The 26910-nt window shown below is 43.6% G+C and overlaps 1 protein-coding gene across 4 annotated transcripts; it reads right to left on the reverse strand.

The window, feature by feature from the left end:
- Positions 1-195: 195 nt before the first annotated feature.
- LOC143216665 (arginine kinase-like) lies at positions 196-25058 on the reverse strand. 4 transcript variants are annotated; one of them, XM_076439943.1, is made up of 5 exons: positions 11028-12289; positions 9999-10551; positions 3215-3575; positions 2047-2421; positions 196-1360 (listed from the first exon to the last, which is right to left on the reverse strand). In XM_076439943.1, exons 2-5 carry the CDS (start codon positions 10067-10069, stop codon positions 1013-1015), a joined length of 1155 nt encoding a protein of 384 aa, XP_076296058.1. In that variant the 5' UTR covers positions 10070-10551; positions 11028-12289; the 3' UTR covers positions 196-1012. The 4 variants fall into 4 exon arrangements, with proteins under 4 accessions (XP_076296058.1, XP_076296059.1, XP_076296057.1 ...); XM_076439944.1 differs by having other exon boundaries at positions 10029-10551; positions 11028-12266; XM_076439942.1 differs by lacking the exons at positions 9999-10551; positions 11028-12289 and adding exons at positions 4661-4894; positions 7788-7846.
- Positions 25059-26910: the final 1852 nt, after the last annotated feature.

Here is a 26910-nt window from a genome sequence, read left to right on the forward strand (position 1 = left end):
AGTATTGTACGAGGTATTATATCAATTTCGTATCCAAAAAATTTAAAAAATCATAGAAAATGGAAATAATCCGGGTCGGAAGAAATGTTGAATTTTCCCGTTACAATATCTCCGAGTGCAAATGGTTAACAGCGACGACAGTCACAACAAATCAAACCGAAGGATATAGAAAAAGTGTGCACAACAATAGAGAAATGAAAGAATACTGCGTGTATTTCTCTACATGCTGGATTACATGTCCTTAGAAAAAAATGGGGTGAAACGAAATCAAAATACTGTCGAACGTAGAATGCGTGGTTGTATTCACGTGTAATACAACGAAAGGCTGTTTTTGTATTGTTCTTACGCTGCCGGTTATCATCAGGTTTGTTTTCTTTTTATCGATAAAAAGGAACTTGAGTTAACATAAGAATTATAATAATAATCATAATAATAATAATAACGATTGTAATAATAATAATATTAATTAATGAATTAATTGTATAATAATAATAAGAATAATAGTAATAATAATCATAACGCGTGTGGAGGAGTAAAGACAGAGCAAATAGACGAGGAAACGATCGTTCGTCGCGCAGAGTTCAAACATTTTGAAACTCTTCGACGCGAAGGAAGTTTCCATCGTTCCCCTGAAACTCTAAGGACCCGCTTGTAGCTGCGTTAGAGGTCTTGCCGCATCGAGGACCGAAATTTCATGTAGAAAATTAGAGAGGCAGAAATTGTGCCAACGAGGTCTGTTCCGCGCTGACGCGGATCTTAAAATAACATCCCGTTCGGGATTACAAAATCTTCTGTTCAACGATATCGTTTTCTTTTCAACGATCTCGCATTAACAGGAAAACAACGTATGTACGCGATTCGTCGCGTAGCCTTGATACAATTTTTGATTGGCTCGAGAGAAGAAGGATGATCCTCGATGCGTGAAGAACATCTAAATGGAGAACGGTATGGGTAAAGGGGTAATGGGAAAAGTGGTCGCGGTGTCCGTTATTCAACGTTAGGGACGCGGGATTTAGAGCTCTTTTTCGATCTTGATCAGCTCGGCGATGCCGTCATGCATCTCCTTCACAGCCTGGTACTCGGTCAGACCGAGACGTCGCTTGTTGGAAATGTCGTAGATGCCGCCTTCCGCCTCGGTGTGCTCTCCGCGGGTACCACGGACCTGAAGATTGAACTTGGATGCAATCTCCTCGAGCTTCTCCCTGTTCGCGGCCAACTTTGGCACCTTGATGTGCACGGAGGCGCGCACGGTGGTACCCAAGTTCGTCGGGCAGAAAGTCAAGAAGCCCAGACGGTCGTTGTGGGAGAACGGAACTCGCTTCTCGATGTCGTTCACCGCGCTCACCAGACGCCGGTAGACCTGCGAAACACCAGACACGAATTAGTCATCGATCGCAGAACCTGTACTTGACGATTGTACAGGATGATTTTATTTTATGTACAGGCTCTTTTTTAAGTAACAACTTTTGTAAGAAGTAAGTAAGAAGTAAGAAGAACGTGTTGGCATTGAATCCCAATCAGTCATCGATCGCAGAGCCTGTACTTGGCGATTGTACAGAGTGATTATACAGGCTCTTTTCTAAGTAACAATTTTTTGTAAGAAGTAAGAAGAACGTGTTGGCATTGAATCCCAATGCTTCAACACGAGAAGTAGCCAGGGAATGTCGTATTAGCCGTACCGCTTTACGAATTTTGAAACTGCATAAATATCGTGCAAATATCAAATATCACGCGCAATGTATTGACATTTCGATGACCTTGGGTTAGTACTTTTATACGTAGGATAATAAAAAGAGATTGATTGGTTCAACAAAAAACTTGAGTTGCATTAAAGAATAAAGTGCAACTGCTCCTGGCAGGTGCATCGGTGCAACCACATAAAAAATAAGGTCATAGGAAGTTGTGACGTATTATGACATATGACTTCTTCTGCTTCTATCATTTCTTTCTATTGTCACTTAAAAAAGAGCAGTACTTGTCCCAGTTCGCAGAATCATCCTGTATAGAAAATTACGACGCATGCTCGTCGATATTTCCGATGTTTACCTGTCCAAGGTCACCACCCATCTGCATGGAGATGATACGCAGATGATCTTCCTCGTTGCACCAGACCAAGAACGTCTTGGCGTCGTTGTGGAAAATACCACGGCCAGTTGGCCAATAGCGGCAAGCGTTAGCAGCCTGCAAGAAGCGGTCGCCCTCCTTGAAGAGGAAGTGGTCGTCGATCAATTTCTGCTGTACCTCCTTGCTCATACCGGTCAACGGATAGAAGGTTCCTTTGAGCTCGCCTTCCAAGCCGGACAGAGTGCTGGAAACTTTCTCTTCCATCTCTTTGTACTGGGCTTCGGTCAGGCAGGGGTTGAAGGGGTAACCCTCCAAGGATCGACCGCATCTCACGCGAGTGGAAACCACGAACTCACCCTAGATAAATATGAATTATTGATATATAAACTATAGATTCCATATCAGACTAGCATTCTACCGGTTATCAAAACGCAAAATATCAGGTCGTTCGGAAAGTAATTTCGTTTCTCGTGTAGAGATGGCATTGCTTCCATTTTTTATTACTCGACTGCGGATTTTATGCATTTATGACGAAAATGCACACGTACAATTTAAAGCAGTGGCCGAATTAAGAAGATTTAAGGACATCAATGTATTCATTTCAGCTTAATAAGAGAATTCAAAAAATAAAGAAATTTCTATTTGGCTCCTGTGTCTTGCGATCAGTGCAAACATTTTTTTATTTTGCATAAAGATCCGCAGTCTAGTTACTACAAAATCGTGGTATATCATGACAGATGACATTTCGGACGTCATTTCCTGCTTTGTAGTGCTTTCTAACCTTTGATTTTGTTTTTCTCGTCGACAACAGAGGCTGCACCATCGGATTACCATATTTTTCGGTTTTTTTTCAACATGTTTTATGCATAAAGAACAGAAATTCTACGAGCATGGGATCTTTAAGTTGCCTGAAGAATCGCAAGAGATCATAGAACAAAATGTCATGAAACCTATTCTAAATGGTAAAAAAATTGGCTTCCATTTTCCCTTGAGAAAACGAAATAACTTTCCGAACAATCTAACAATTTAGTTTGATAAACTCATTTCTTTCAAATTTTGACTTGGACCACTTTTATAATTATGGATAAAACTGGCCGGAGCCGCGTTTTGGACAATTATCGATAAAACAGTATTTTTTTCGAATACTAACAGCAGGGTCAAGGTTTCCAAGGGTGTCGACATCGCCGAAATCTTTTGGCGGGTGCTTGTCAGTCTTCTTGAAGCCACCGTGGTAGTCCTCGATGATGGGGTCGAACAGGTCTGCGAACACTGTGTAGGACTCGGCGTCAGGGGCGTAGATTCCAACGCCAGAGTCGGGGTTCTCCACACCGGACTGGATCACATCGAGAAGGGTGGCACCCAATTGAGTTTTCTTCGTCTTCAGTTGATCGAAGATCTCCTTCGTTAGATACTTCTTCAGCAACGACTTGCTCTCAGTGCCGGACAGCTTGGTAAAGCCAGCCTCGAGCTTGTCTAGAACTGCCTGGTCCACCATGTTGCTGCTTTTCTTGCTGCAACGAACAATGATGACTCGTTAATCAAACATGATCATTCGATACGTGTTTCAAAGTGGTTCAAGGTGGTTCAGAGTGATTCTTTGCACGGTAACACACCTCGTTCAACGGTGTCAATTTCATCTCTCGAACATGTTACGTTCTTGAGAATCCGTCGAACGAGGCGATACTGTACCTCGTACAGAATCGTTGCGGTTTCATTTTCTCCGTGAAGCAAAGAAAGACCACGAAAATAAATAGAAGTAGAATCACACGGTCACTTCGAGGAGCAACAAGGTGCATGATTGTACTCGTTGTGTCTAGGTGTGTCTAGGTGTCTAGGTGTCAAAGTGTCAAGGTGTCGACGCGACGATTTGTTCGAGGTGCTCGTTCGCATCTCTCTCTATCGCGGGACATCTTATCTTTGACCGTCAAGCTGTTTACCCGTACATGTTAAGCAATAGATTATCGACCACGGTCCCTAAAGATAATTCCTCGTTATCGAGTTTTCATTAATCGCTATTCTCGAATCGCGCTCTTACAGATTTTAAGACTGGGATCGTTGACGTCAATCAGATACCGATAAGAATTTTATAATAGATATACAAGATGTCTACTTGGAGAGCCGATTGTAACTGGAATTGCAGATTAGGGTGGCTCTTATGTAATCTTGTCAAAATTTCTTTTAAAATTATCTGTGCAAAGTTCGAGCTCGATTGGATAAGGGATAACGGTGCCCTTTTTCAATTTTCTCGAAGACCGTTTGTTTTACGAAACAAAGTAATAAGGCATAAAAGACGCAGCCTGTCCAGATGAATAGGTTTTGTTTAACATATTTTTGGACGGGATAAACAGTTCAGAAGATATTCGAGATAAACGATTTTATAAGCATTAAATCGTTTAATGCATTCGGGGCACGTTGCCCCCTTATCTGTGGGCACTTAAACTTTGCACAGATTGTTTTTGAATTATTTGGAACAACTCTGGGGAGCCACCCTATCGTACATACATGCATCGGACTGGATAGAGCATCGATAAAGTGAATAAAAATCTAGATAAAAATCACGAAGACGATATCAGAGGATCGGGGTGGTGTTACTCACGTTTGGATCAGCCTGAACGGCAATGTTACGATACGACAGGCCAGAGATTGTGTCAGGACTTCGTTCGAGGCGCGAAGAACATTTAAAAGCTTACAGGGGAACATCGAGAGAGAGAAGTGGTCGCGGCGATCGATCGATTCTTGACGAGAGGCCACCAACAGCAGCGGCAGCAATGGGCACGGCAACAGAAATAGCGACAGCAGACGGTAGCCGGCCGGTCCTCGAAAGCACGTACTTCACCAAACGATGCATACCTCGTTATTCGCGAGTCGACATTTATTTTTCCTAGCACGCGTCATCGACAATCAAGAGAGACATTTGAACTTGTCGCCGGAATGATCGATAGAAGCGAGAAGCATCGAACTCGTTATTTCAAGTCCCAATCGGAATGTATTGCAATAAATAGCAATGGAAACGGAAATTCGTGACGGTACCAGCCTGTCGTGCTCGAGTCTTTCCTAACTACGATAGCGGGACCTTGAATTATTCTCAATTAATAGACTGCGAACCTGCGAGCGGTTACGGCCGACACAGAAATGCCGAGTTCACGAAGCTTTAATGACACCGACACGATCGAGTAACCGATGCGGATCACGAATCGCCTGCATGTTTAACTAGAATCTCGTACGGACGTCCGCAGTGTGTAGAGAGCAGTGTTGGGCAAATTTTATTTTAAATAATAAATAAACGTGTGATTTTAATTGCAAATAATAACTAAACTTTTGATTGAAATAAAAGTAATTTAAATAATTCCAAAAGTGATCTATTTATTAATATTCTTATTTGCAAATAAAAGATTATTTATTATTTGGATTGAGGTGGAGATCAAATAAATAGTTAGTCTTCTTTTATTTCTTATTTCTTTGTATCATGTGTTCATTATTTGTATAATGAACAGAGGACCTAGCTTAAGGTTGCCAGATCTTCTACATACATATATTTGATATGGGTCTTCTATATTTGAACTTGATCTTTACGTACCTATAGGAATTTTCAAAAATCTTTGTTTGAATAAAAAAAGTTTAAAATGTGCTGTGTACCTCTTTTACTTGAACTCCTATATTTTGAGCCCGTCTCATATATACATAATTGCAGTTTCCACTACTTCTTCTATATTTGGATAAAACATTTCTGGCGAGCCTAGCCTAGCCGCCTATAAAAAGGTACAATTTAATTTATTATTTGTCAATACAAATAGTAATTGAAATTGTATTTGTAAATAACAATTAACTTTATCGTTTTAAATAATTCTGTTTAGAGACTTGCCCAAATAATAAATAATTATTTTTGCTTTTTATTCGAATATCGAAATAACAAATAACTTGTTATTTAAATGATAATTAATTTAAATAAATTTATTTATTATCCAACACAGATCGAGAGGACGTTGATACAGTAATTTTTCGACAGCTTCGATAGAGTTAGAACGAGCGAACTGATTTCAGGACTGTTTTGAGCGGCATGTGCCGTGCGATGAGTGTCTAAAGCCGGGATCTCCTAAGCGCGTCATTTATCGTAAGTTCCTGCTGTGCGTCCCAGGATCGCAAAACTCTGCGTCCCGACGCGCTTACGAGATCCTACCTTGAGGCGTGTCTCTCGTCGGTGCACTTGTTGAGGCGATACACTAACAAGTTGCAAGTGCTTCGCTCAAACTCAATCGAGTTTCATCCTCGAGCGGATATTCCCATTTGCCTGGCTTTCGAACGTATCGTCGGATTTTGTTCAAGTAGATTGATCGAACGTTGCACGTCGATGAAACTCTACGGAATCATTTGCTGGCGGTTCGACTAAATTCCAGTCTGCGAAATTCGAAGCCGATACGTCCGACTAGTCCGCAACGTACGAAGAGGAACCGGTGCATCGTGAGATTCGTGCACGTACAGCTTCAACACGCAACACGACAAGTCTGCGAAGTTTCATATCGAGATACGTTGCTAGATTCCGTGCGAACAACATTCCCACAGTATAATACCTTGGAAACGCGAATATCCTCTCAATCATGTTTTATTCGTGTCTAATTACGCTCGGACGAGTCACGGCGAGAGATTAATCATCGGGTGATTAACAGGTCAATGAGTCATCAACTTGTTGCTTGAATTCCTTTCCGCGAGAATTCAGACCGTCCCGCGACACTAGAATCTCGAACGCGGTCATTATCATCGTATCCAAAGCAGAACGAATTTGTTTGAAAAGCTAGCGTAATTCTTCGTAGAAGAATACAGTAAATCCTCTATAGACGCAACAATTTCTATACGATAGATGCGACCATCGAATATCCCCCACCCCCGTCAACTTAGTAATCTGATCTAGGATCGGTATATCGGTGTGAACCACTACTGACGCGACGCGGAGAGTCGCAGTCGCCGGCACGGTTCAAACGCCCGTGCGTCATCACACAATGTAACACCAATATTTAATCTTCTTTATTTTTCATTACCTTTTTATGGAACTTTCACCAACATATTCGTGGCATTTTTCTAATGCAAAATGATACCAAACACGATATAATTTCAGCTGTATTTAGTGGTTTCATTAACGATGAACGTTTCGGGCGCGCAAGGAAGGACAGCGTATGGGAAAGAAAGAGACGCGAACAGTTGCCATAGCTGGCACTGTTCAGAAGCACGCGCGTGGTCTCTCTTTACACGCGCTGTCCTTCTCTACGTTCGGCTCGGCCTTTGGAGATAAGAAATAGCTACCCTATACAGTAATTCTTCAATCGAAGTCCCAACACGCGTGTTTTGAACGGACTTCAGTAGCGTAGAGAGGCTATTTTTTATGACTATGCCGGCAACGGCGACACGCTTCGGCCACGCGATCCTATTTCATTCTGTCCTTCTCTATGTTCGGCTCGTCGATTGAAGTCTCGGCACGGTAGATACAGTCATGAAAAAATAGCGTCTATTACACCACTGACGTCTGTTCAGAACACGACTGTTGGACATCGATTGAAGAATTACTGTACGATAGAAGCGACTAAATCCCCCAGAGGCTGTCGCATCTATAGAGGATTTACTGTATTCGAAAAATCGATTTGAGTTTGCTGTTCGTGCCTGACCACCAACGTTCAACAACAAGACAGAGAGAGAGAGAGACAAAGAGAACAACAGTGCGTGACAATACGTACTCGTCCTCAACGGTGGTCTCATCCGCTGACTCGCATATGCCCATCGTTGACAACTACGCGTCGATTATGCCTCGATTATCGCCCTGGCGATTTATGCGTCTATTTGTAAGCGACAGAAACTGTTACGGCTAGGTCTCAGGGGGTGTAAGCTGAAATGGAAATAGTTGGTCCAGTATATGTAGTTCGACCCTAGTACTGAGGTGGCGTTGGTGTCGCTGCAGTTTTTGCGATACATATACCAAAATTTTCAATGTTCTTATAAGATCGTCGGTCGGCCAATCAGCTAAAGAGTTGGACTACCAAGCGGTAGACCGAGGTTCGAATCCTGCTGGGGTAAACAGTTTTTTTTACAACCGTCTACCGCTTTATATCTATATATACTGCCATTAGTTCGGCCCTACTACTGAGGTGGCGCTGAAATACTGGCCACTTCTTTAACACGACAGCTTACACCCCCTGCTAGGTCTCCTCTATTTCTTTCAGCGAGCATACAGATGGCATTCCTTTGGCTGGATTTGTTCTGTTCGTCTTGTCCCGTCTCGTCCTTCGGTTTCGAATCGATCCGATTAACATTCTCATCGCGACGAATCGCGCGTACACTCGCTTCCGGTTCTTATTCCTATTCTTATACTTATCGTACGCGTTACGCGATAACACTGTCCAACAAATTTCAACATTTTTTATGTTTCCTAATAATACTGTTGGGTGGATCCAATAGAGTTTTCTGCGCTGATTCCGAATCTGCCGTTAATTATTCTCCTAGACGCACAGTTTTTGAGAAACGCGATTATGAAAAGAAAACATATTTTTCAACTCTAAACAAATATTGTGATGTTCTTATAAAAGATATTGAATTGTTCATTGCAGCAAAAGATTCTGTACACTTTCCCGGATACAGTGATATCCAATATTAATACATTATGATTGTTTGAACATGTTTAATATCTTGAATAATGTTGAATATCTTTTATAATGACATCATTATATTTGTTTCAAGTTAGCGTTCCACGCTTTTATTTTTATAGTCACTAATGTCATGATTTTATTTAAATTTATATCAAATCTTTTCTATCTATTCCGACACTAATTTTGTAACAGGGGAAATTTCGAACTAATTGCTTAAAATGTCGGGGAAAACTGTTATTAATCATTTAACTGGATTCGGTATTTTACGGAGAACCAGGAAAAAAATTATTTTCTCCTTTTTACTGCATTTTAATATAATGCGTGGTTTCTAAAAAGTTTTGTTTTATATACGTTATTTTTACCGCAGTTATAGGTACATTTAACAAAGGCGTATTGTCGGTGGAACATTTTCGAAGGTTGGTCACACACAGCAAGGGTGGTCGCACACGAGCGCCGAGTTCGACATACCGTGCGAAATGCAAATAAAATTGTTCAGGTGACCTGCTTCCCGTCCACGCCCCTACGCAAGGGTGAAGGGTTAACCCTTTTGTGTGAGCGAACGGGCAGGGGTCGGTCTCCGGCTAGTGTAAACCCGGCAAAGCCCTTCGTTGTGCCGTTCAGCTCGAGGGACTCGATATATTCCATGTATACTCAAATAACAGGAGAAAGTCATCGAGCCTCGTTCATCTTCGATTTAAACGAGATTCATTCCTGGCTTCAAGCATTACGGTACACATATGAAGTTCATGTCTGAGCTACTTGTAGCTCCCCGCTATGGACGACCAGATTAAATCGCAGCTTTTACATGAACATACCTTTAGGAATGCCCTTTGACCCGGAGAAATCGAGATCGTGGAAACTCCCTTGGTTTCCGTCTGAGGATCTGTATCATTGAACCCTTCGCACTCGACCGCCCCCTCTAAGGAGACCATTCTAGTCGCGAATCTGGTTATCGGGATTATTCCGAATAAAAGGGGAAGATAGTCGCGATAAGGTTCTCGAATTTCCTTATTGTTATCCCGTGGCTCCCCGATCTAGTTTAGCCACGAAGCGTGTCTCGAGCACTTCCGAACGTATCGTATTCCCCACGCGTCCGACCCATCGTACTCCTGCATCACTGAACGCTGCGAACATCCCCTCGAAAACCATGTTGCACATACACACACACATTCTACAGGATGCAACAGCGCCCTGAATTCACCGTGATTGTTTCTTTTTTTCTCTTACGTCTATGATTTTGAAACGAATATCAGTGTACCCGTTTTTCCAATTAAATGATACGTATAGAATTGTTTTGAATCAAACCTAAGCACGTTTCCCCTTTCGGATACATACTCGTCGCTGGAGGTGGTATCCTTCGACGTACATCCACCCATGACGACGACAACGCCAACAACAACGACGACGACGACAACGACGCCCTTACGCACGCGCTAGAGAGAGAAAGAGAGAGAAAGAGGGAACGAGGGCGCGAACCACCGGTGCGTGCGCGTGTGCGTACACCGTCGACAAATGAATCGCTTCGGGTGTCTCTCTCCCACCGTCTTTGATCGACACAGGGTCCAACGACACCGGAAGCAGGAAGCAGTCCCGCAGGGATCAAACAGGCTCGCGCCGTGGTCCTCGCGAGCCAAGATGGACCGAGAACGAAACGCGTGTTGCCCTTCGTCGACTACACTGCGTATACTTGTTGTATTCCGTGTGACTTCCGGTTCCGAACGCCGTGAAAGAAGTTGCAGTGCACTCTGTTCCGCCGATTTCACCGCGAAAAACGTCTAACAAAATATCCTCGGCCAAGTACCGGTCAGAGCAGCATCCCCTGAGGATCCTCTTCGTGCGCTGGACCGATCGACGAGGTCTGACAATTTCGAAAATGGCCGATTCATCGCTTTTCTAGCTCTTTCCCATGGAGCCAGACTCCCTGGAACACGCTGCTCTCGAACCGATCTCCGAAATGTATCTTCTCGGAAGAAGCTTCAGAGCAGCGTGTTCTCGTTCGCACCGGTCGATCGGCGTTCATTCGGAAGGGTCGAAACGATCGAGAAAACCGATTCGTCGATTCGGGACGAAAACCGCGAAGGGAAAAATCCGCGAGGGGAAACAGGTGGCGCCGGACCGGCCACCGGCAATCGCGATCAATGTCGCGCGAGTATTATTACGGCGGTGTTTTCCCGTTCGCTTGGCGAAAAACGAAAGCGAACCGGCGCGGCGCGCGTTCCGAGCAACTTCGCGAATCGATATCCCGGCGAAAGGTAGAAACGGCCCTCGAAAAATCGCGCGAGCTCGATCGGTGCGACCGGGAGAATCGTGGATCAAAGTTCCCCGCCTACTTACCAATCCGGGGAGCGAGTTAGAAAAACGACGATCGACGGAGGGCCTAGTAAAAATTCGATACGCGTGTCAGTCTCCTAGTTTTTCCCTCCTACCCGGTTCTCTCCCTCTCTTTCTCTCTTTCTCTCTAGTTTCGGAGACGTATCCCGGAACTCCCGCTTCGTTGACCACTCCACTCGCGTGTCTTTTCGCGAGTCACCGGTGTTCGCCGATCTTCCTTGCTCTCTCGTCTTCTCCCGTGTTTTTCCGAACAGTTTCGCGAAACGGTTCGCGAGTTTTCTCCCGCGCGTCTCGTCTCGGCCGAATCGATTGGGAAAACCCGCCGCGGGATCGAGACCTTCTCCTTCGGAAAACGTAACCGTCCGCCCGTGAACACGGTATCCGCGCCGTCAGACAGATCCGAACACTACAGTCTCTACGCTATCACTAAGCAGCAGGCATTTCTGCGTGCCGTGATCTCTCTCTCCGACACTCTCTCTCACTCTCTCTATCTCTCGCCGGTCGTCTCGCTCGTCTCCCCCCTCCCTGACGTACAGCGCTCCTTCTCTCTCCGACTGTTACCCGCTCGCACCAATTTTCCCTCTGTCCTTGTTCGCCGCGCAGGACGCGGACCCGTTTCCTTTCGCTCCTTACTTCTCCCTCTCTTTTTTCACTAGACTTTTCCCCGTTTCGCGAACACACTCTCTCTCTCTCTCTATCCGACCGTTACCGCTCGCACCAATTTTCCTCTTTCTCTGTTGATCGCGCAGCACGCCGCGTACACACGTCTCTGTCTCGTTTTCCACTAGACTTTCCACCATTTCGCAGGTTCTCCCCACCTCTGCCCCTCTCTTTCTCTCTCAAGACCAGAGTTTTCCCCGCGAGCTCTCTCTCTTTCGCTCCGTGTGTACGCGCCATAGCTGCCACGCGATCCTTTTTCGTCGCACTCTCGTTTTCCATCCTGAGCCTGTCTCGCTTTTTTCAAAGGCCACCTCCTACCTCCCTACCGGCGCGCATCATGCCGATTGCTCGCGAAGCGGATACATCTCGTCTCTCTCTGTCGTTTCCCCGGACGCGTGTACGATTTTGCACGCGCTCTCTCTCTCTCTCTCTCGTTCTGTTTCTCTCTCGCTTATGCTCGCCCCGACGGCATCAGGGTGGGGCACACCGGCGTCCAGCACGGAAGGATACCCGGTCGATAGCACGCACCTACACCGGCACCCACACATCCACGTACAGCAACACGCAAGTCGCAACACGCACACGTGACAGACTACGTGCATGGAAAATCATACGCGCGCGCGCGCGCTCTCACCTTCCCGCCTGTCGTCTACCTATACTTCGGCCCGACTCTACCCGACCCGACCCGCTAGCTGCCGGAAGAGATCGTAGTTTTCGAGCCTCGATGCCGAACCCAACAACCCCCCGCCACTCAATCTCGTTCGTCGTGGTCTCCGGCTCCAGCTACCTGCCGGGAAAAGCCACCCGAAGGATCCGCGCGCGCGCGCGCGCCGTTGCAATTTCCCGGTGCAACGGTCAATTTTCCCGAAGCTCAACCTCTTTCCTAGCGGAACGCGAGGTGCAGATCGTTCGATATACTTGGGACTAGTGTTCCTTCTCGAGAATTTCTCGAGAAATTTTATATTATCATTATATACGGACCGTGGTCCTTTTTTTACAAATGTTAACAGTTGTTTACGGTAGAACTGATAAAAACAAAAAGAAACATAACAAAAAGAAAAGAAAAGTCTTAACCTAAAATTTACAAATATTAACAAATAATCTTGCGTGATTTTTTTTTAAATTCCTGTAGCGTGCCATTAAAAAAATCAATATTATTATACGGTATGTTTGAGCTTGAAATAATGTGATTTAAAGGATTTATTACTCTATATGTTATTACTCTCGTTCTCAAAACACGTTCAGGTACGTAGAAATTGATTTGCCTCAGGAATGCGGGACAATCTCTATATTATTGTTTATCAAATGAAAAATAAAGCTCTGGTCGAATACTATTCTTCGATCAGATAATGTTTCCAGGTTGACTATGTTTAATATTTTAGAGTAATCATGATCAAAGATTGACGTTGGATTGTTTGTCTTATATGCACAAAACCTTAGAAATTTATGCTGCACTCTCTCGAGCATGATTTCATACTTAACGCTTTTCGGAGACCATATAGGTGAAGCATATTCTAACAGGGGACGGACAAGGGTAATATATAGCAACCTAAGTTTATCCAATTATTTTTTATCTGAGCCTGTAACGATAATTTAAAAAAAAAATGCGTTTTGTGGACTTCGGTAACTTATTTGCATACTGAAAGTTTCATTGAAATCGGTTAACGTTGCAATGAGCTACAAACGTTTGAAAGTAAGAGCTTAAGGGTGAAAAAGTCGCAGATTTTCGACCTTGGGATGAATGATACGCGAAAACACGTTGATCAAGAATTCGTTGCTGCTTTCAGAAATAATATTGTGCAGCCGAGATGATATTATCTCGATCTCGAGCGACGTCTAAGCGCTCCCGACATGCTCGCAAGAAATACATGCTGATTAACCAGCACCCGGTAGTTTGTTATTCCGTCGGGAGAGTCAAGTGCAGTTCCCTACAAATTGCTCGACTTCTGTTTCTCCCTTCACTCTTTTCTTTTCTTAGCGATGTTCGAACGGTTTCCGCACAAACCGGCGAGCCCCGCAACTTTCTACATTTTTCACGGCGCGTGCCGCTAAACCGGTGTATCGAGAAATACTGGAACAAGATTATTCGGCAACTGAGATTTCAGCGAGCTCAGACAATCTCGACAAGAAAATATCCTCCTAACAAGATAAATGTTCTTCCTACTTTCAACTATACAGTAATTTCGAATTCGACGAGTCGTGGGCCAACGGTTACGATTTTCTATCCATTCGATGACGATACGCGATTACGAGACACGAATGGAGCTCGGAAGGACAGCGACGAGAAAACCAATAACAGGAGAGTCTGAATAGTAAATGGTTCTGTCTACAGGAGAGCTTGGTAGTCAACGGTTCGTTACGTATGCACGAAAACGTCTACTCGATTTCGTCTCGTCGTGACTCCTACGAGAGTAACAGGTTCTTGAGCAAACGAGTAGCGAATCTATTCTGACAATCTGTCTAGAATTCTCGATAAATTTGTGGCTTGTTGTTCCGCTGCTAGATGATAGAATTATACTCTGTTACAATAAAAAGATATGTAAAAAAAAACTTTTTAAAAACCACGCTTATATTAATTTGGTGGTCCCTACAGTGGAGTAGGGATGAGTCGGAGTGGAGTAGGGAGCGCTGGCGCGCGGAGTGGGGATTGCTGAACGTGATGACGTACTACTGAGCGTCGCGCGGCGAGGTGTGACGGTTCATATTTAAAAAAATTTTTCTCCTAGACGCACAGTTTTTTTAAAATTTGTTTTTTAATATTGCATTGTCATCCAGTTCTGAGCTATGTGTAAAGTTAAAGTCTCTAGCTCATCGGGAAGTGAATTAAAATTCGATTACACGATTTGACGCATACAACGAAACTCGGCAAGCTAATATAGGCGTGGTAAAAAAATACCAAGCCCCTGTTCCTGGCGAGACGAAGGGCAGTCCCCTCGTAGAAGACACGGCGTGATAAATAGAACACCGAGAACAAGCTTTTCGCGAGTTCCCCAGGACCATCGGCTGGTAAACGCGATCTAGGTCCCACGTACGAGCCTAAATCGGTCCATCATTGTTCATTGACGAAATTGTTTCGTCGATGGTGGATGTGTCGCGTCAAGGGGAACCAAGCGGGAACCAAAGGGGTCAAGGTGCGCACACTTCTCTTTCCCCTTCCCGCTCGAGTCTATCTGTATCGCTAGCGAATACGCCATTTCGCCTGGCAACGATCGACGGGAAAACGTGTTATGTATTTTCTTTCGTTCTAGAGACTACACGCCTACTAAACATTTAACCCCTTGCCGTTACATTTTTTGTACGGCTACATTTATTTCAATGCTTAACACCAGAACTACCGAGCACTAAACGCAGTTGGCATACATTGCCTTATAATAATGACAAGCTTGCATTTATTTAGACTTCGTACCAGTTTTGGTTCAATATGTACTTGAATAGAGTTTGCTAAAAAAATTTCTCAGAAAGCCAGTATTTATAATTTTAATATTTCTAAGAGAACAAATCAAGAGCAAATCAGTTTGACTCATCCGGTAGTTCTGGTGTTAAATATCCATTACAGACGAATCAAATTTTATTTCATTCAAAAAGAAAGGCGTAACATTCATATTTCTTAGACTTTGTTTCAAATCGCGGGTGTGACTCGTTAAAATACGGCAAGGGGTCAAACAGCGCGGAACTACGCGCGTCCGATAAAAAAAATTGGCGGCGTTCCAAGGTCAGCTGTTCGAGGGAAAGAAATGGAAGTTGATTTTGAGAAGCAGTCGCGTGACTGAACGGGTTCAACGCGCGAAGTGGAATAGCCCTGCACAGGCCAGACATTGGGCCGCGCCGATCCGCCTCAAAGTTGTAACTTTGTAACCAGTCCGACGCACAGGATCCTCTATAGATATTTAACACGAAACCTACCACCACCTTTTATTTCTCAATTATTGAAATTATAAAGATGCTTTCGTGGTAAATGATTAAATAAATATATTTAATAGCTCAGATATTATAATATATGAACCGCATAAAGTTCAAATAAATTTAATCTTGTTATTTTTACAACGCAGTTTATATTATATATTATAACGTTTTAAAATGTTTTAGCTTACAAAAATGACAAGGCTCTATTTATTTAGTTTTTGTGCAATATACGCTTGGATAAAGAAATGTATAGAATCAATTCCTACGTAAGCAACTACATAATTTCAATAATTGTACGAAGAAAAACACAAAACCGGTCATTTGACTGACGGTGGTAGGTTTAGTGTTGTCAAGAAAACTAGTCTGGTGACTTGGTCCTTTTCCAGCAATTCCTCGCGATATCTTGCTCGCGGCTGCTCCGGTAGCAGCGAGGTATGTACATACAGTTGCGAGGCAGCCTCGATATCAGTCCCGTTTAATTCCGAGAAGAGAGGAGCTCGTTACGGGGGGCACGAAATGCGCCCGAGGCTAGCTTTAGAACCGGGGGAGTGAAAGAGCAACGATTCGTCTCTTCGCTGCTCCCTCCAAGTTTTTCGCGTTACCGTGAAAAGACGGCGTTTTTCTCTCGGTGCGCCGCGCACGGCGCGCACACAGCGCAACGTTCCCGAAGAGATGAAAGAGCGTGGCGTGGCGGCGCGAGGGTGCCGCACGAAACAACACGCGCCAGGGGTAAACGCAGACACTTTGTTTCCATTGTGTTCCGCTTTGTTCACTGGTAACTGGGGTTCGGTCAACTTGCGGCCACTTGTACCCGCCGCGGCGCTAATTATTTTTCCCTCTTCCAGTTACTTGCGCCATCTTTCTCGATCGCGTTAACACCTCGGGCTGTCGTCGGACACGCTCAGGTACATTCCAGAAATTATGAAACTTTTACTTCTTTATCCTCTGGCATCGAGGGGTGCTTAATTCGGCGCTGGTAATTTTTGTATGGGCGGACAAACGAGGGACGTACGAGGCATATAAAAGCGATTACGATCTGCCGGCTCAAGTTTCAAGAATGTCTCGCATCAACGATGGAATTATCACGGCACCGTGCGCTATCGGCAGACCCGATAACAGCAGCAAGACTATTCAATCTGGTTCCCGACCGTGCGCCCCATTCCCGTTCCTCCACCGTCCGAAATTACGATCGAACGATAACTTTGCCGAGATCATTCTTCTCCTACAATTTTTAACCGTGGAATATTCTGCGAGACAAATTCTCTACAGACATGCAAAGATTGCTGGCGAACACGAGAGCTCGTTTGCGAGCTGGCCTCGTTTTATCGGGGCAACTGTACTCGCAGAAATCCTAATAATCGCCTGGTATCTAAACGGCATTAACAATGATAAGCAAAGCGACTGATTGCGACTGATTACGACTGATAGCAACCGCGGTCGCAAATTAAACCGCTGATCGCTTCGTCTGGGAATCAAACGAGCTCCAGACGATTTTTAAACAGAAGAATTTTTTTCGTTCGAATAAAACACGGTAGAAAATAGTGTTTACGTTCGCGATCAACTCGCGAAGTAAGACTGATTATGACGCTGTACGATGTTTCGCGAAGTGAGACGTCGCGCCGATTGGTTACGACGCAAATCGGGACCTGGACAATGATTCGAGACACGGCTCCAAGGCCCTCCGTCACGGTTACGAGCCCGGCAATGAGTAATCACGTTTAGAGATGGTAATTATATGTATACCGGCGTGGAATAGTTCCGCGAAAAGGAAAATGGCATCGGGTCCATTGCAGAAGGTCATCCCGCGCGAATAGAATCGTAGCTCGTCAACACGACACGTTCCGCTCGAGCGAGCCCAATATTTGCCGACGATTATTACGTTCGCAAATATTACGTCGTCGCGACACGATTCTTTCTGCGCTGTTTGAATCGGTGTGCGTCGGAAGTTCCGCGATTCTGCTCACGCTCCGCGCGACAACATCGAACGCCACGAACACCATATGAAATTCCCTACAATTCGAAGGACAATCGTACAATCAGCGAAGATCGAATGACCCGTTCGATCAATTCTCTGATTCGAATTTCCCTACATCGTCGGAGGTAACTGTCCCTCTCTAACCGGCAGTTTCAGCGCGAACGCAGTTGGAAATGAACCGGATAAGTCGCGCGATTCGCCGGATGCAGTCGTTTCAGGCCGACCCGCCTGATTCGTAGAAGGAATCGTGTCGGATTATGCGAATTCCAAGCAAGCCGCTACGCCATTTCCGTCCGCCGCGAAAGCCATTACGAAATACGCGCGAAATTAACGAAATCGATCGGAAAACGAGGCAGGAATGATAAAATCTATTTCAACAACTATCTCGTGGACCGGACGTGTTCTTCACACATACGGACGGACCGTTTCGGGACAATCGGAAACCGCGACAATGCGTGAAAAATGGTTGCTTAAAAGCCACCCACGCGGGTGTCCGAATATATTCTCCCGCTCGTTAGCGAGTGTCCGGTTGCAAGGTTCATGAGGATAAATTACATGCGACGTGAAAATGACCCCGTAGCGCGTCACGTACAAAAGGCATAATCATTTCCAACGAGAACGAGATGAATAGAAATTGTTCTCGACCTATTCCATAATTGTGAAAATCTATTTACCGACTGTGTCGATTGTTCGCGCCGTTGCGTATCTAGGAACCTATTGCACCGACGGTCAGACGGATAGATCGATTACCAGTCGAGCCGGACTGTGGCGCACCCTGTCGGCAACCGACGGAACCTACTGTGCTGATAATCATGAACGCGCGGGAGATCGATACCGTTTTGAAACGCGGAATGTTTTCAAGATCGAATACGTAATCGTACACAATGTCCAACAATGTCCAAAATGTCCGTCTAAATTGATGAACAATGTCCAACCTGTACAGCTCGAAGTTGATTCGAGAGCGCGATACATGGTGAATATCAGCTGCAAATTCTTCCGAGTCAACATTCTCGCGACACGTGACAGGTCGGTCTACAATGTAAACCTGTATGGCAGTGACAGTAAACAGATTTTCGTAACTTTTGGCAGGCTATCCGGCGCAATTAATTGTGCAAGTGTTACGGCCGCGAAATTATTTCAAAATTACATTTCGACGAGATCGTTGAAACGCTAAGAATAGTTAAAAAGAGGAGATTTCTATGCGCGAGAAACGTGACGCCGCCGGGGAGTCGCGTTTTAACCGGCAGAACGATTTGAAGGTGGTCGCGTGTCTAAATGAAGAAGACAAACAAGTTGTCGCTGGCATCGGGTCAGCCAACTTATATTTTTAAGTCGCGTAACTTCGAGGCCAGTGCCAATTATTGGTCACTGAGCTTACATTTGCGTCATTACGGCCGATCTATACCGCGCGCGGGCGCTACGAATCATCGGTTTGGAATTTAAATAAACTCCGTTTTTTTTTTTTAGTCTCTGCATCTGTTCGTCGAAAGCAGTACAGCTTATGCGTTCGCTGTATGTTTCTGGGAGTGTCTGCTTGTTTTGGAAATATAATACTGTCTTCGGGTCCGTTTATCTCGATGAGAATGAATTTCGTTCTCAAAGAAAATATCGCGCGAACATTCCAACGAACTCTGTTTCGCGATATGCAATTCCCACGAAAGAAACATGATATCAGAATTCAGTCGGTTAACAGGTTGGCTTTCGAAACGTAGTGTAGGACAAATGTACCTATTACTGCGGTATTTTTTCCCAATGAGATTAAAATGCGTAAAAATGAATATTTTGCCCTGAATAAATTAGTGCAATGCATTTCAATCATTCTCATATGTTTATAATGTCAGGATTTAAAAAACCGTTCTTCATAAAATTTTTACACATATTATTTCATGATAAATAAGGAACAATATTAAAATAAAGTAGGATCGAAATATGATACCGCAGCAATCGGTGCAGTTACCCTATGTCATGGCAATGCCAAGGAGAGAGATCAAAGGAATATAAATTATTCGAGTGCATTATAGTCATCGAGAACCTTCGCGTATCTTTAGAGAGGACTGTGCAAAAGTGCAGCTCGACGTAGGGTGTAAGGTGCAGGGTGCAAGGGGTTGCTAAAGTATGTATCGATGTAACCCAGGGTCGCTCGACAGATACAACTTTGCTCCAATTAACTCGGCCTAAAATTAAAACGAGTGCGAAACTTTCGCTTTTGTTTACGTTGAAACGCAACGCTAAGGACAAAGACCCTGCTCGAACGGAAACCCATGCCGTGATGTGTGAAATATACCGGATAAACCCATTCCTTTTAAATTTTTTTAACTGTAGACCACGTTCATAATTACGGGCACTTATATTACTGACGGCAAACGTCACGGGTGAGGAGCTGCTCTTTCGTTAATCGTTCTGGAAAAATCATTAGCTCCGAGAATAAAGTGCTGTCGGACCTTTTCTAAACCCGGCTGATTACTGCAAGACCGACGTCGGCCGACCGGCTCTCTAAATTTATCGCTAACATTTTCATTGATATTTCATTATCCCGTAATAGACGTTGCAAGAAAGTTTTCACCGAACAGCTTCGACGGCCAATTAAATATCACAGGTGCTACACACGCGACGAGCTATCGAGACGACGAGCCAACGCGACGCGAGACGAACAAACGGATGCCGCGAATTGGTATGAACAATCCGCGAGACAGTGAAGCCTGGAACCGTAATCAAGGCCAGCCATACAAACAGTGAACGTCGTAACGTCGTCCCAACAAATACAACCCATCGTCTGACGACAAGGCATCGCGAAATATGTTACCCGACAGACCGACAGTCGGACACGTTGCGCTCGTCGCGGTTTAAATTTAACCGAACGCATTATCGATCTCCGCAACCTCGGGGATGAGAATGAAAGTGCTCGTAAAAATAACACGCTCGTCTACGAAGTCCTACGATTATAATATGATAAAAATAACGCTATGAATGGGCATTGAACAACGTTCCTTATCGCGTTCGAAAAGCAATGGTCTGCATAATTCGTCGCGATCCCGCGAAGATAGCGAGACGGTGACCGTTCTTCCAGCGAAAATCGATCAAGGGAAACACCATCGATGGCAGACAACGGCCCTGCATTCCGGTCTGCGGTTATACCCGTGTACAGTGTTATTCAAAAGTATGGTCGCGACAGCTACATAGTTGTGTATGATTTTAAAAAAATTGACCAAATACCGCGGACTCTATTTTTACTTTGTCGATTGTGTATTTAGTGATGAAGATTTTAACAAAGTCTAACAAATTCAGGGCTTTTTATAAGAGTTGTTTATACTATGTGCGTGTTGCTCGGCCAGCCTCAAAAAAGATCGTCCTCGTTACGTTACAGCAAACACTCATAACTAGCAACGAACACTTACAACTCATATTAACGGTACACGATTCAAACAATTAAAAATATAATATTTTTACAACGATTATACAACAATTATAATATATTTTTCTGTAATAGTTTATAATATGACCGAACTGTAATAGTTTTATAATCTATAATAAACATAGCACATATGATAAACAATGTTTGTAAAAGCCCTACAAAAATAGACTCTTGATGAAGATTTGAACGAAGTCAAACAAACAAGAATGTTACGCGTTCCTTTTTAGATAAAATAAAATTTGATTCGGTTGTGATCAACATTGAAGCATTACAATAAATGTAGCCGTACAAACAATACAAATTTTCTTTCCTCTTCTACAACATGATAAAGACGTTTTAATGACTGTAACAGTGAAGAACTAGACTAGATTGGATTGTCGAGAGCCTACAGCAAAAGTTGTATCTCCAAAGTTGTAACTCAAAAATTCCAGGTGTCCAGATACTTTTGAGCGACAGTGTACGCGTGCCCGCACGTGAATGTGCACTTGTATGCGCGCGTCGCGTTCCACGCACGCAGAGTGCAGAGCGCAGAGCGCGCAAAGCCCCCCGCTATCGGGAGACCGCCAACTATCAATTTCCGTTTTGAATTACCAAACGCCAGAACACGCATGCACACGCGCCGCTCAAACGAATCTCCGGTTCTCGACGGCCTAACGAGGCTCCTCCTAGAAGAAACGCATCGATGCACTCCTTCTTCTCTCTCCGGTGTGCGAATAGCACGCCGCGCCGTTCGCATATATTTCGATCGACGATAAATCGCCCGCCGGAACCGGAAGAGACCAAACCCCTCCCACAATCCTCGATCGATCGAAATATTCCAATTAGGCGGATCTCAATTTTTTCTCTCACGAACTTCACAGTTTCTGGGCGAGCAAGAAGTGCAACGCGTTACAGTAACTGACCGATTTCCTCAAATTGAAGGAAGGTCCGAAGAACAATCTATTTTAGGAATATTTTATCGACTTTTTGACACTAAACCTACCACTGCCGGTCAAATGATCGGTTTTATATTTTTCATTTGATAATTATGGAAATTATGAAATTTATCCAAGCAAATATTGTAATAAAAATTCCAAAAAATATAAATAAGTCGAACCTTGTCATTTTTATAAGCTAAAACATTTTAATCGTTTTTAGCGCCCGGTAGGTGTTTAGTGTTAATAAATTTCAACAAGTTAATCACAGGTGATTTCGCCAACTCTGTAACGCGACCGAATTGCTAAATTGTCATATGAATGCGTCGGATAAGAAGGGACCTAATCGAGACGCAGAGACGAACAAGATCAACGACGGGACAAACATTTTTTCGTCGGCTGTACGTCGCAGAAAATTGGTGTGCGCGGCGAACAGTATGAGAAACACTGGGCATCCCCTGGCCTTACGTAATCAGACTGCACCCACTCTCTCGTTCCACTGTGCCACGTAGTCTGACCGTAATCTGTCAATTCACTTTTGACAGGATCCCCGGAACGGAAATCCGATGGTAGCGTTCCTCGCGAATTTGCATATTCGATACCGATTTTCCTCACAACTCGAATTCAATTGGAAGCCGCCTACCGCCTCATCTTCTACTCGTCTGCGCGCGCGATCCAAGGTGAACCAAAATGACGGTCACGAAAATTGCGTAACATAGTTTCAGAACGAACCGGAAACTAGACGAGCGACGCGAACCAATCTTTTACATTTTCCTCTTTTCGCGAAACGTGCGACGGAAATTGAATCGATCGGATTCATGAGCCAATCGGACCTAGACATTCTGTTATGCTAATCGAGAATCAGTTCAATGGATAATAACATAGCACAAATTGCAACAAACTGGAGTGAAATAGAAATTGATTTTCTTTCTTAATACATTGAACAGGTCGGAAATGATATTCTTAAATTCCTGCAATATTTTTACTGTTCTAAATTACATGTATTCATTTTTGTCTAATAATAACATAGACAGCGGATCCTTATGCAAAATAAAAATTTTCTACCTGTATTGTAATAAAGGGGAGCCAATTTGACATTTATTTTCTTTCAAAATATGTTTAATAGGTTGCAAACAATATCATGTCTATTTTCATTCACACGTACTTATTTTGACCATAAACATATAAAATCCGCAGTCTAATAATATTACTTTCCGAACGACCTAATAACTAGACTACGAACGGCTATCCAGATATTCGCTGCACGAATTCGAATCAAAGAACACTTTGCCTCGACGGGATTCAATTTCTCCTCTTTTTTTCTATTTCATAGATTTTCTGATAGGGTGAATAAAGCCTACGATCTAATAATACTCGTTGTACGCAACCGTACCCCCTGTAAAAATTATTTGGTCGAACAAAGGGAACTGGCGGAAACTTTGTCTCTATATCGGGCTAGAAAACATTTTCGCGAATAGCCGAGTTAAACATCGTAACGTCAGTCTCGCCGGTGCAACGCTAAAATCAATAAGGACGGGAAAAATGATTCAAGCTTCTTGTGAAAAGAAGAACTACGAGGATGTAACGCCGAAATCCGTGACACCGATGCCAATGGAACGTTTTTCACTTTCAAGGTGACACGCGGTTCGAGCTACGTTCGAACAACGAGTAAACGGGAATTCAATATCGCGTATTTTTAAATTCCAGATCGATACATACTTTGAATGAAACGCGGGGTGTATTTTTACCACGTTTGAAATAACTCGTGGCCTTGGGACACACGAAAGAAGTCGTGTCTTTCTTTTTTGCACGAGTTACGAGCTCCTTTGAAAGCGTAGGTTAACGATCCATTAAAATGTACGATCACGTGACCCGTAACCGCCATTTCCGTGATCGTCTTTACGGAGACAGCCATAAATCTTACTTGAATAGGTTGATTATTAAATATCAACGAAATTGCAGGAATTGTTACCAATTATCGTTCTTTATGTATTTGACTACGAATTTAATGGTTTCTCTGTGGATCATGCGAACGAAATAACGAATGCGAAATGCAAATCACGAGAAGAAAGCACCATTTAGTGACGTTCGAATGTTTTCGAAAAATCGTGTAAAAAGTTGAGCATAGAAGATCCAACGAGTGAAAGCGATCGAGACGATTATTCTTTCGATATCGACTCGAGATTGCAGATAATTGTGGTCGAATCGCTCGATCGGATACCTGGCTGGATGGACGCACCTGGTCGATAGCTAACCTAAAAACCGGCACACCATCGACCGTGCACGTTCGCGAGCGGTGTAATCGACGATCGACACTGCTATGAATCATATCGTTAGTATTTACGCGGTGTACGACAATCGGGCGTTTCTCTCGCTTGTGCAACGCTAGCGCAGAACTAAAAGTCGTAAAATTGCTGCCGGTTCGAGTCACCGGCAATCGAGACTTATCGAAAGTCATCATCTAAATATACTACTAAATATACTTTCGTTCACTAGCAGTGTTCGATGATCGAATCCACGCGATTCCCGTCGACATAATCGAAGAAGGAACACGCTAACGGTTTCTCGATTTCTGGTCGCATCGTTCCGATCGAACTGTAGAAATTTATGCATTCACGCTGTCCCCTAACCTGCAAGGTGTAGCGAGAGAAAAATCTTCGCTGGACATTGTGAATTTACATAAATTTCCTCAGTCGAACATAAATCGTTAACATTGGAATCGCCAGGCAACAATCTCACGAAAATATCGACCGGCTTTGCCGAACAAATCTATCGAAGAATTTCTAACGAAGAGCATTTCGAATTGCAATCTGCAATGGAAACTCCAAGGGTGCACTTTTCGAGATCCGGTTCTCGCAAGCGAATCGATTCGGCGATTTCCCACGAAGGAGGATAACGGACGAAATTTTAAATCGAAGCCTGGCTGTTCCAGTGTTAATTTGAGGGGAAAAAACGTGGGCCTCGCGGACACAAGTATTTCGACGATGATAAAAAGATTCTGTCGCTTACCGTTAGTAGACAAAGGAAAGTCGAAGGATGATATTCTGCGTTAGTCCTCGGACACGTCGTACGTAGACACGAGTCGGAAACGAAGTGGCGCGGAATCAACTCGCCTCGCGACAGCCGAGAGAACCTCTCCTCTCTGCCTCAGCCAATCGCATCCCTCCTTTGTACATACTCCCCCCGTTCACCTCGTTCCCCTATTCCTCTCCCCGGGACGGTATACGTATACATACGCGGTATGTATACAGTGTACGGTCCGCGGTCCAGCCACGTTCCTCTGTTCCGTTGTTTCCACGAGGATTCTGCTGTTGCCTGGCGCTCCTGTCTTGACTATTTTTTCCTTTCGTCCTAATTTTAACGATTACCCCTGGCCGCCACGTCTTTGTTCGGTCGATAACGAAACCCGCACTGCAACCGATAAATCTCGAGAGATTTAATCTTAAGGGTCGTAAAAAATAGCGTTTTCGGTTCTTGAAACGGTTACGAAGGACCTTCGTTCCAGACGGAACGAATTTTTATATATGTATACATAACCCTTTGCACTTGGAATTATTTGAACTCGAGAACCAAACATTTCTTCCGACCTAGGATAGAAACGTTCTGTGTATATGATTTTTTGTGTACTTTATTAAATATGATCGAATTTAATCGTGTAAAAAATATTGTGGATAATGATGTAGCACTCGGAATTATTTTAATTCGAAAACCAAACATTGTTGCAAAACCAAATATTCTATGTATGTGTTTTTTTTTCATTTTATGCATATCGAACTAATGCTGTTTACTTATGAATCAGTTATATATTAAATATGATCAAATTTAATCATGTAAATAATATATTGAGGTGCCTCGTTCTTAATATACAACATATGTACGCCCTCGTAAAATTCATAGCAAATTCATACGTAATCGGACAAGACGATACACGTCATAACGATATCGCGTATCTATGCATACTGCAAAAGCAGTAAATGTTAAGAATGATGCCAAGCCTCGAGACCCTAGGATAATAGGAAGGTAACGATTACCCTGGCGCGACAGCGGCGCAAGGGTTGGACGGTAGTACATATACCGTGACGTTGCTACTAGAATAAGAAACCTTTTTGTATTCAAATTATACAATGGATAGTTATGTATCTTTTGTGTCTACGACATTATGCCGAAGCAGCATTCACTCTTTGTCCTTCGGACGCGGCCGAGGAGTTATGTAAAATATTTGCCGCGTTTTTCAATCGATGTTACTAGACGATACGCGCACGATCGATAAACGATCTGGTAACGCGATCGGACGTCAACGACCTCGAAACAAAGAGTCGTCGATGGAAGGAAGAACCAATCGATCGTCGCGTACAACCAGAAAACCATAACGAGAATGGTTTCTTTTTTGTTCATCGTATTCTAAGCAACTGTTATTGCGAGTTATAGCGTAATTAGATCATTCTCGAATCGATCGAAAAAATTATAATACTACGTACACGTACGGAAGGTGTACAAGATAAATCGAGGCCAGCGAAGGCCCCGCTGGAGTTCAACGATCCGACAGGCCCTCGTAATTAATAGAGACCACGGATTATTTATGCAAATATGCGTGATGCGATTGATGAAACTTCATTAATTGGACGGAAGCTTCCTGTCTGGAAGTTTTGCCCGTTTTCTTCCGTGCAAGGAGGAATTCGTTCGACGCTCCAGTCATTTTTACAAACGAGCTACCGATTGTTTGATTCCGTTAATTAGTATTTTATTTGTGAGATGCAACGGAACTTGGTCGAAAACACGTTGACGATATATCGCCGCCTGAATGTAAGAACTAGGTAACTTGAAATTTGGACATTTTGAGTTATCTACTTCGTATTAAAGAAGAAATCAAGAAGAATTTAATGTAAAATCTGGGTAACCTATCAAAGTAATCTACGACATCTAGTGAGCAGTGTACAAAGTTGATAAAAAATAAATACAGATTTCTATTTATGTTATAAATGGGCAACTCGACTTAAAAAAAATTTTTTTTAATCCAGAATG

The sequence above is a fragment of the Lasioglossum baleicum genome, chromosome 15 (genome assembly GCF_051020765.1).
Source record: "Lasioglossum baleicum chromosome 15, iyLasBale1, whole genome shotgun sequence".
NCBI classification, from domain to species: Eukaryota; Metazoa; Arthropoda; class Insecta; order Hymenoptera; family Halictidae; genus Lasioglossum; species Lasioglossum baleicum.

Bases quoted from the DNA above. Each gene is read 5' to 3' on its own strand.
- LOC143216665 (XM_076439942.1), bottom strand. From the start codon at position 7,831: ATGGGCATATGCGAGTCAGCGGATGAGACCACCGTTGAGGACGA. The intron at 4,895-7,787 runs GTACGTATTGTC...CGTTTGGTGAAG, and splicing joins GAGACCACCGTTGAGGACGA to TACGTGCTTTCGAGGACCGG. The intron at 1,361-2,046 runs GTAAACATCGGA...GGTGTTTCGCAG, and splicing joins TGGGTGGTGACCTTGGACAG to GTCTACCGGCGTCTGGTGAG.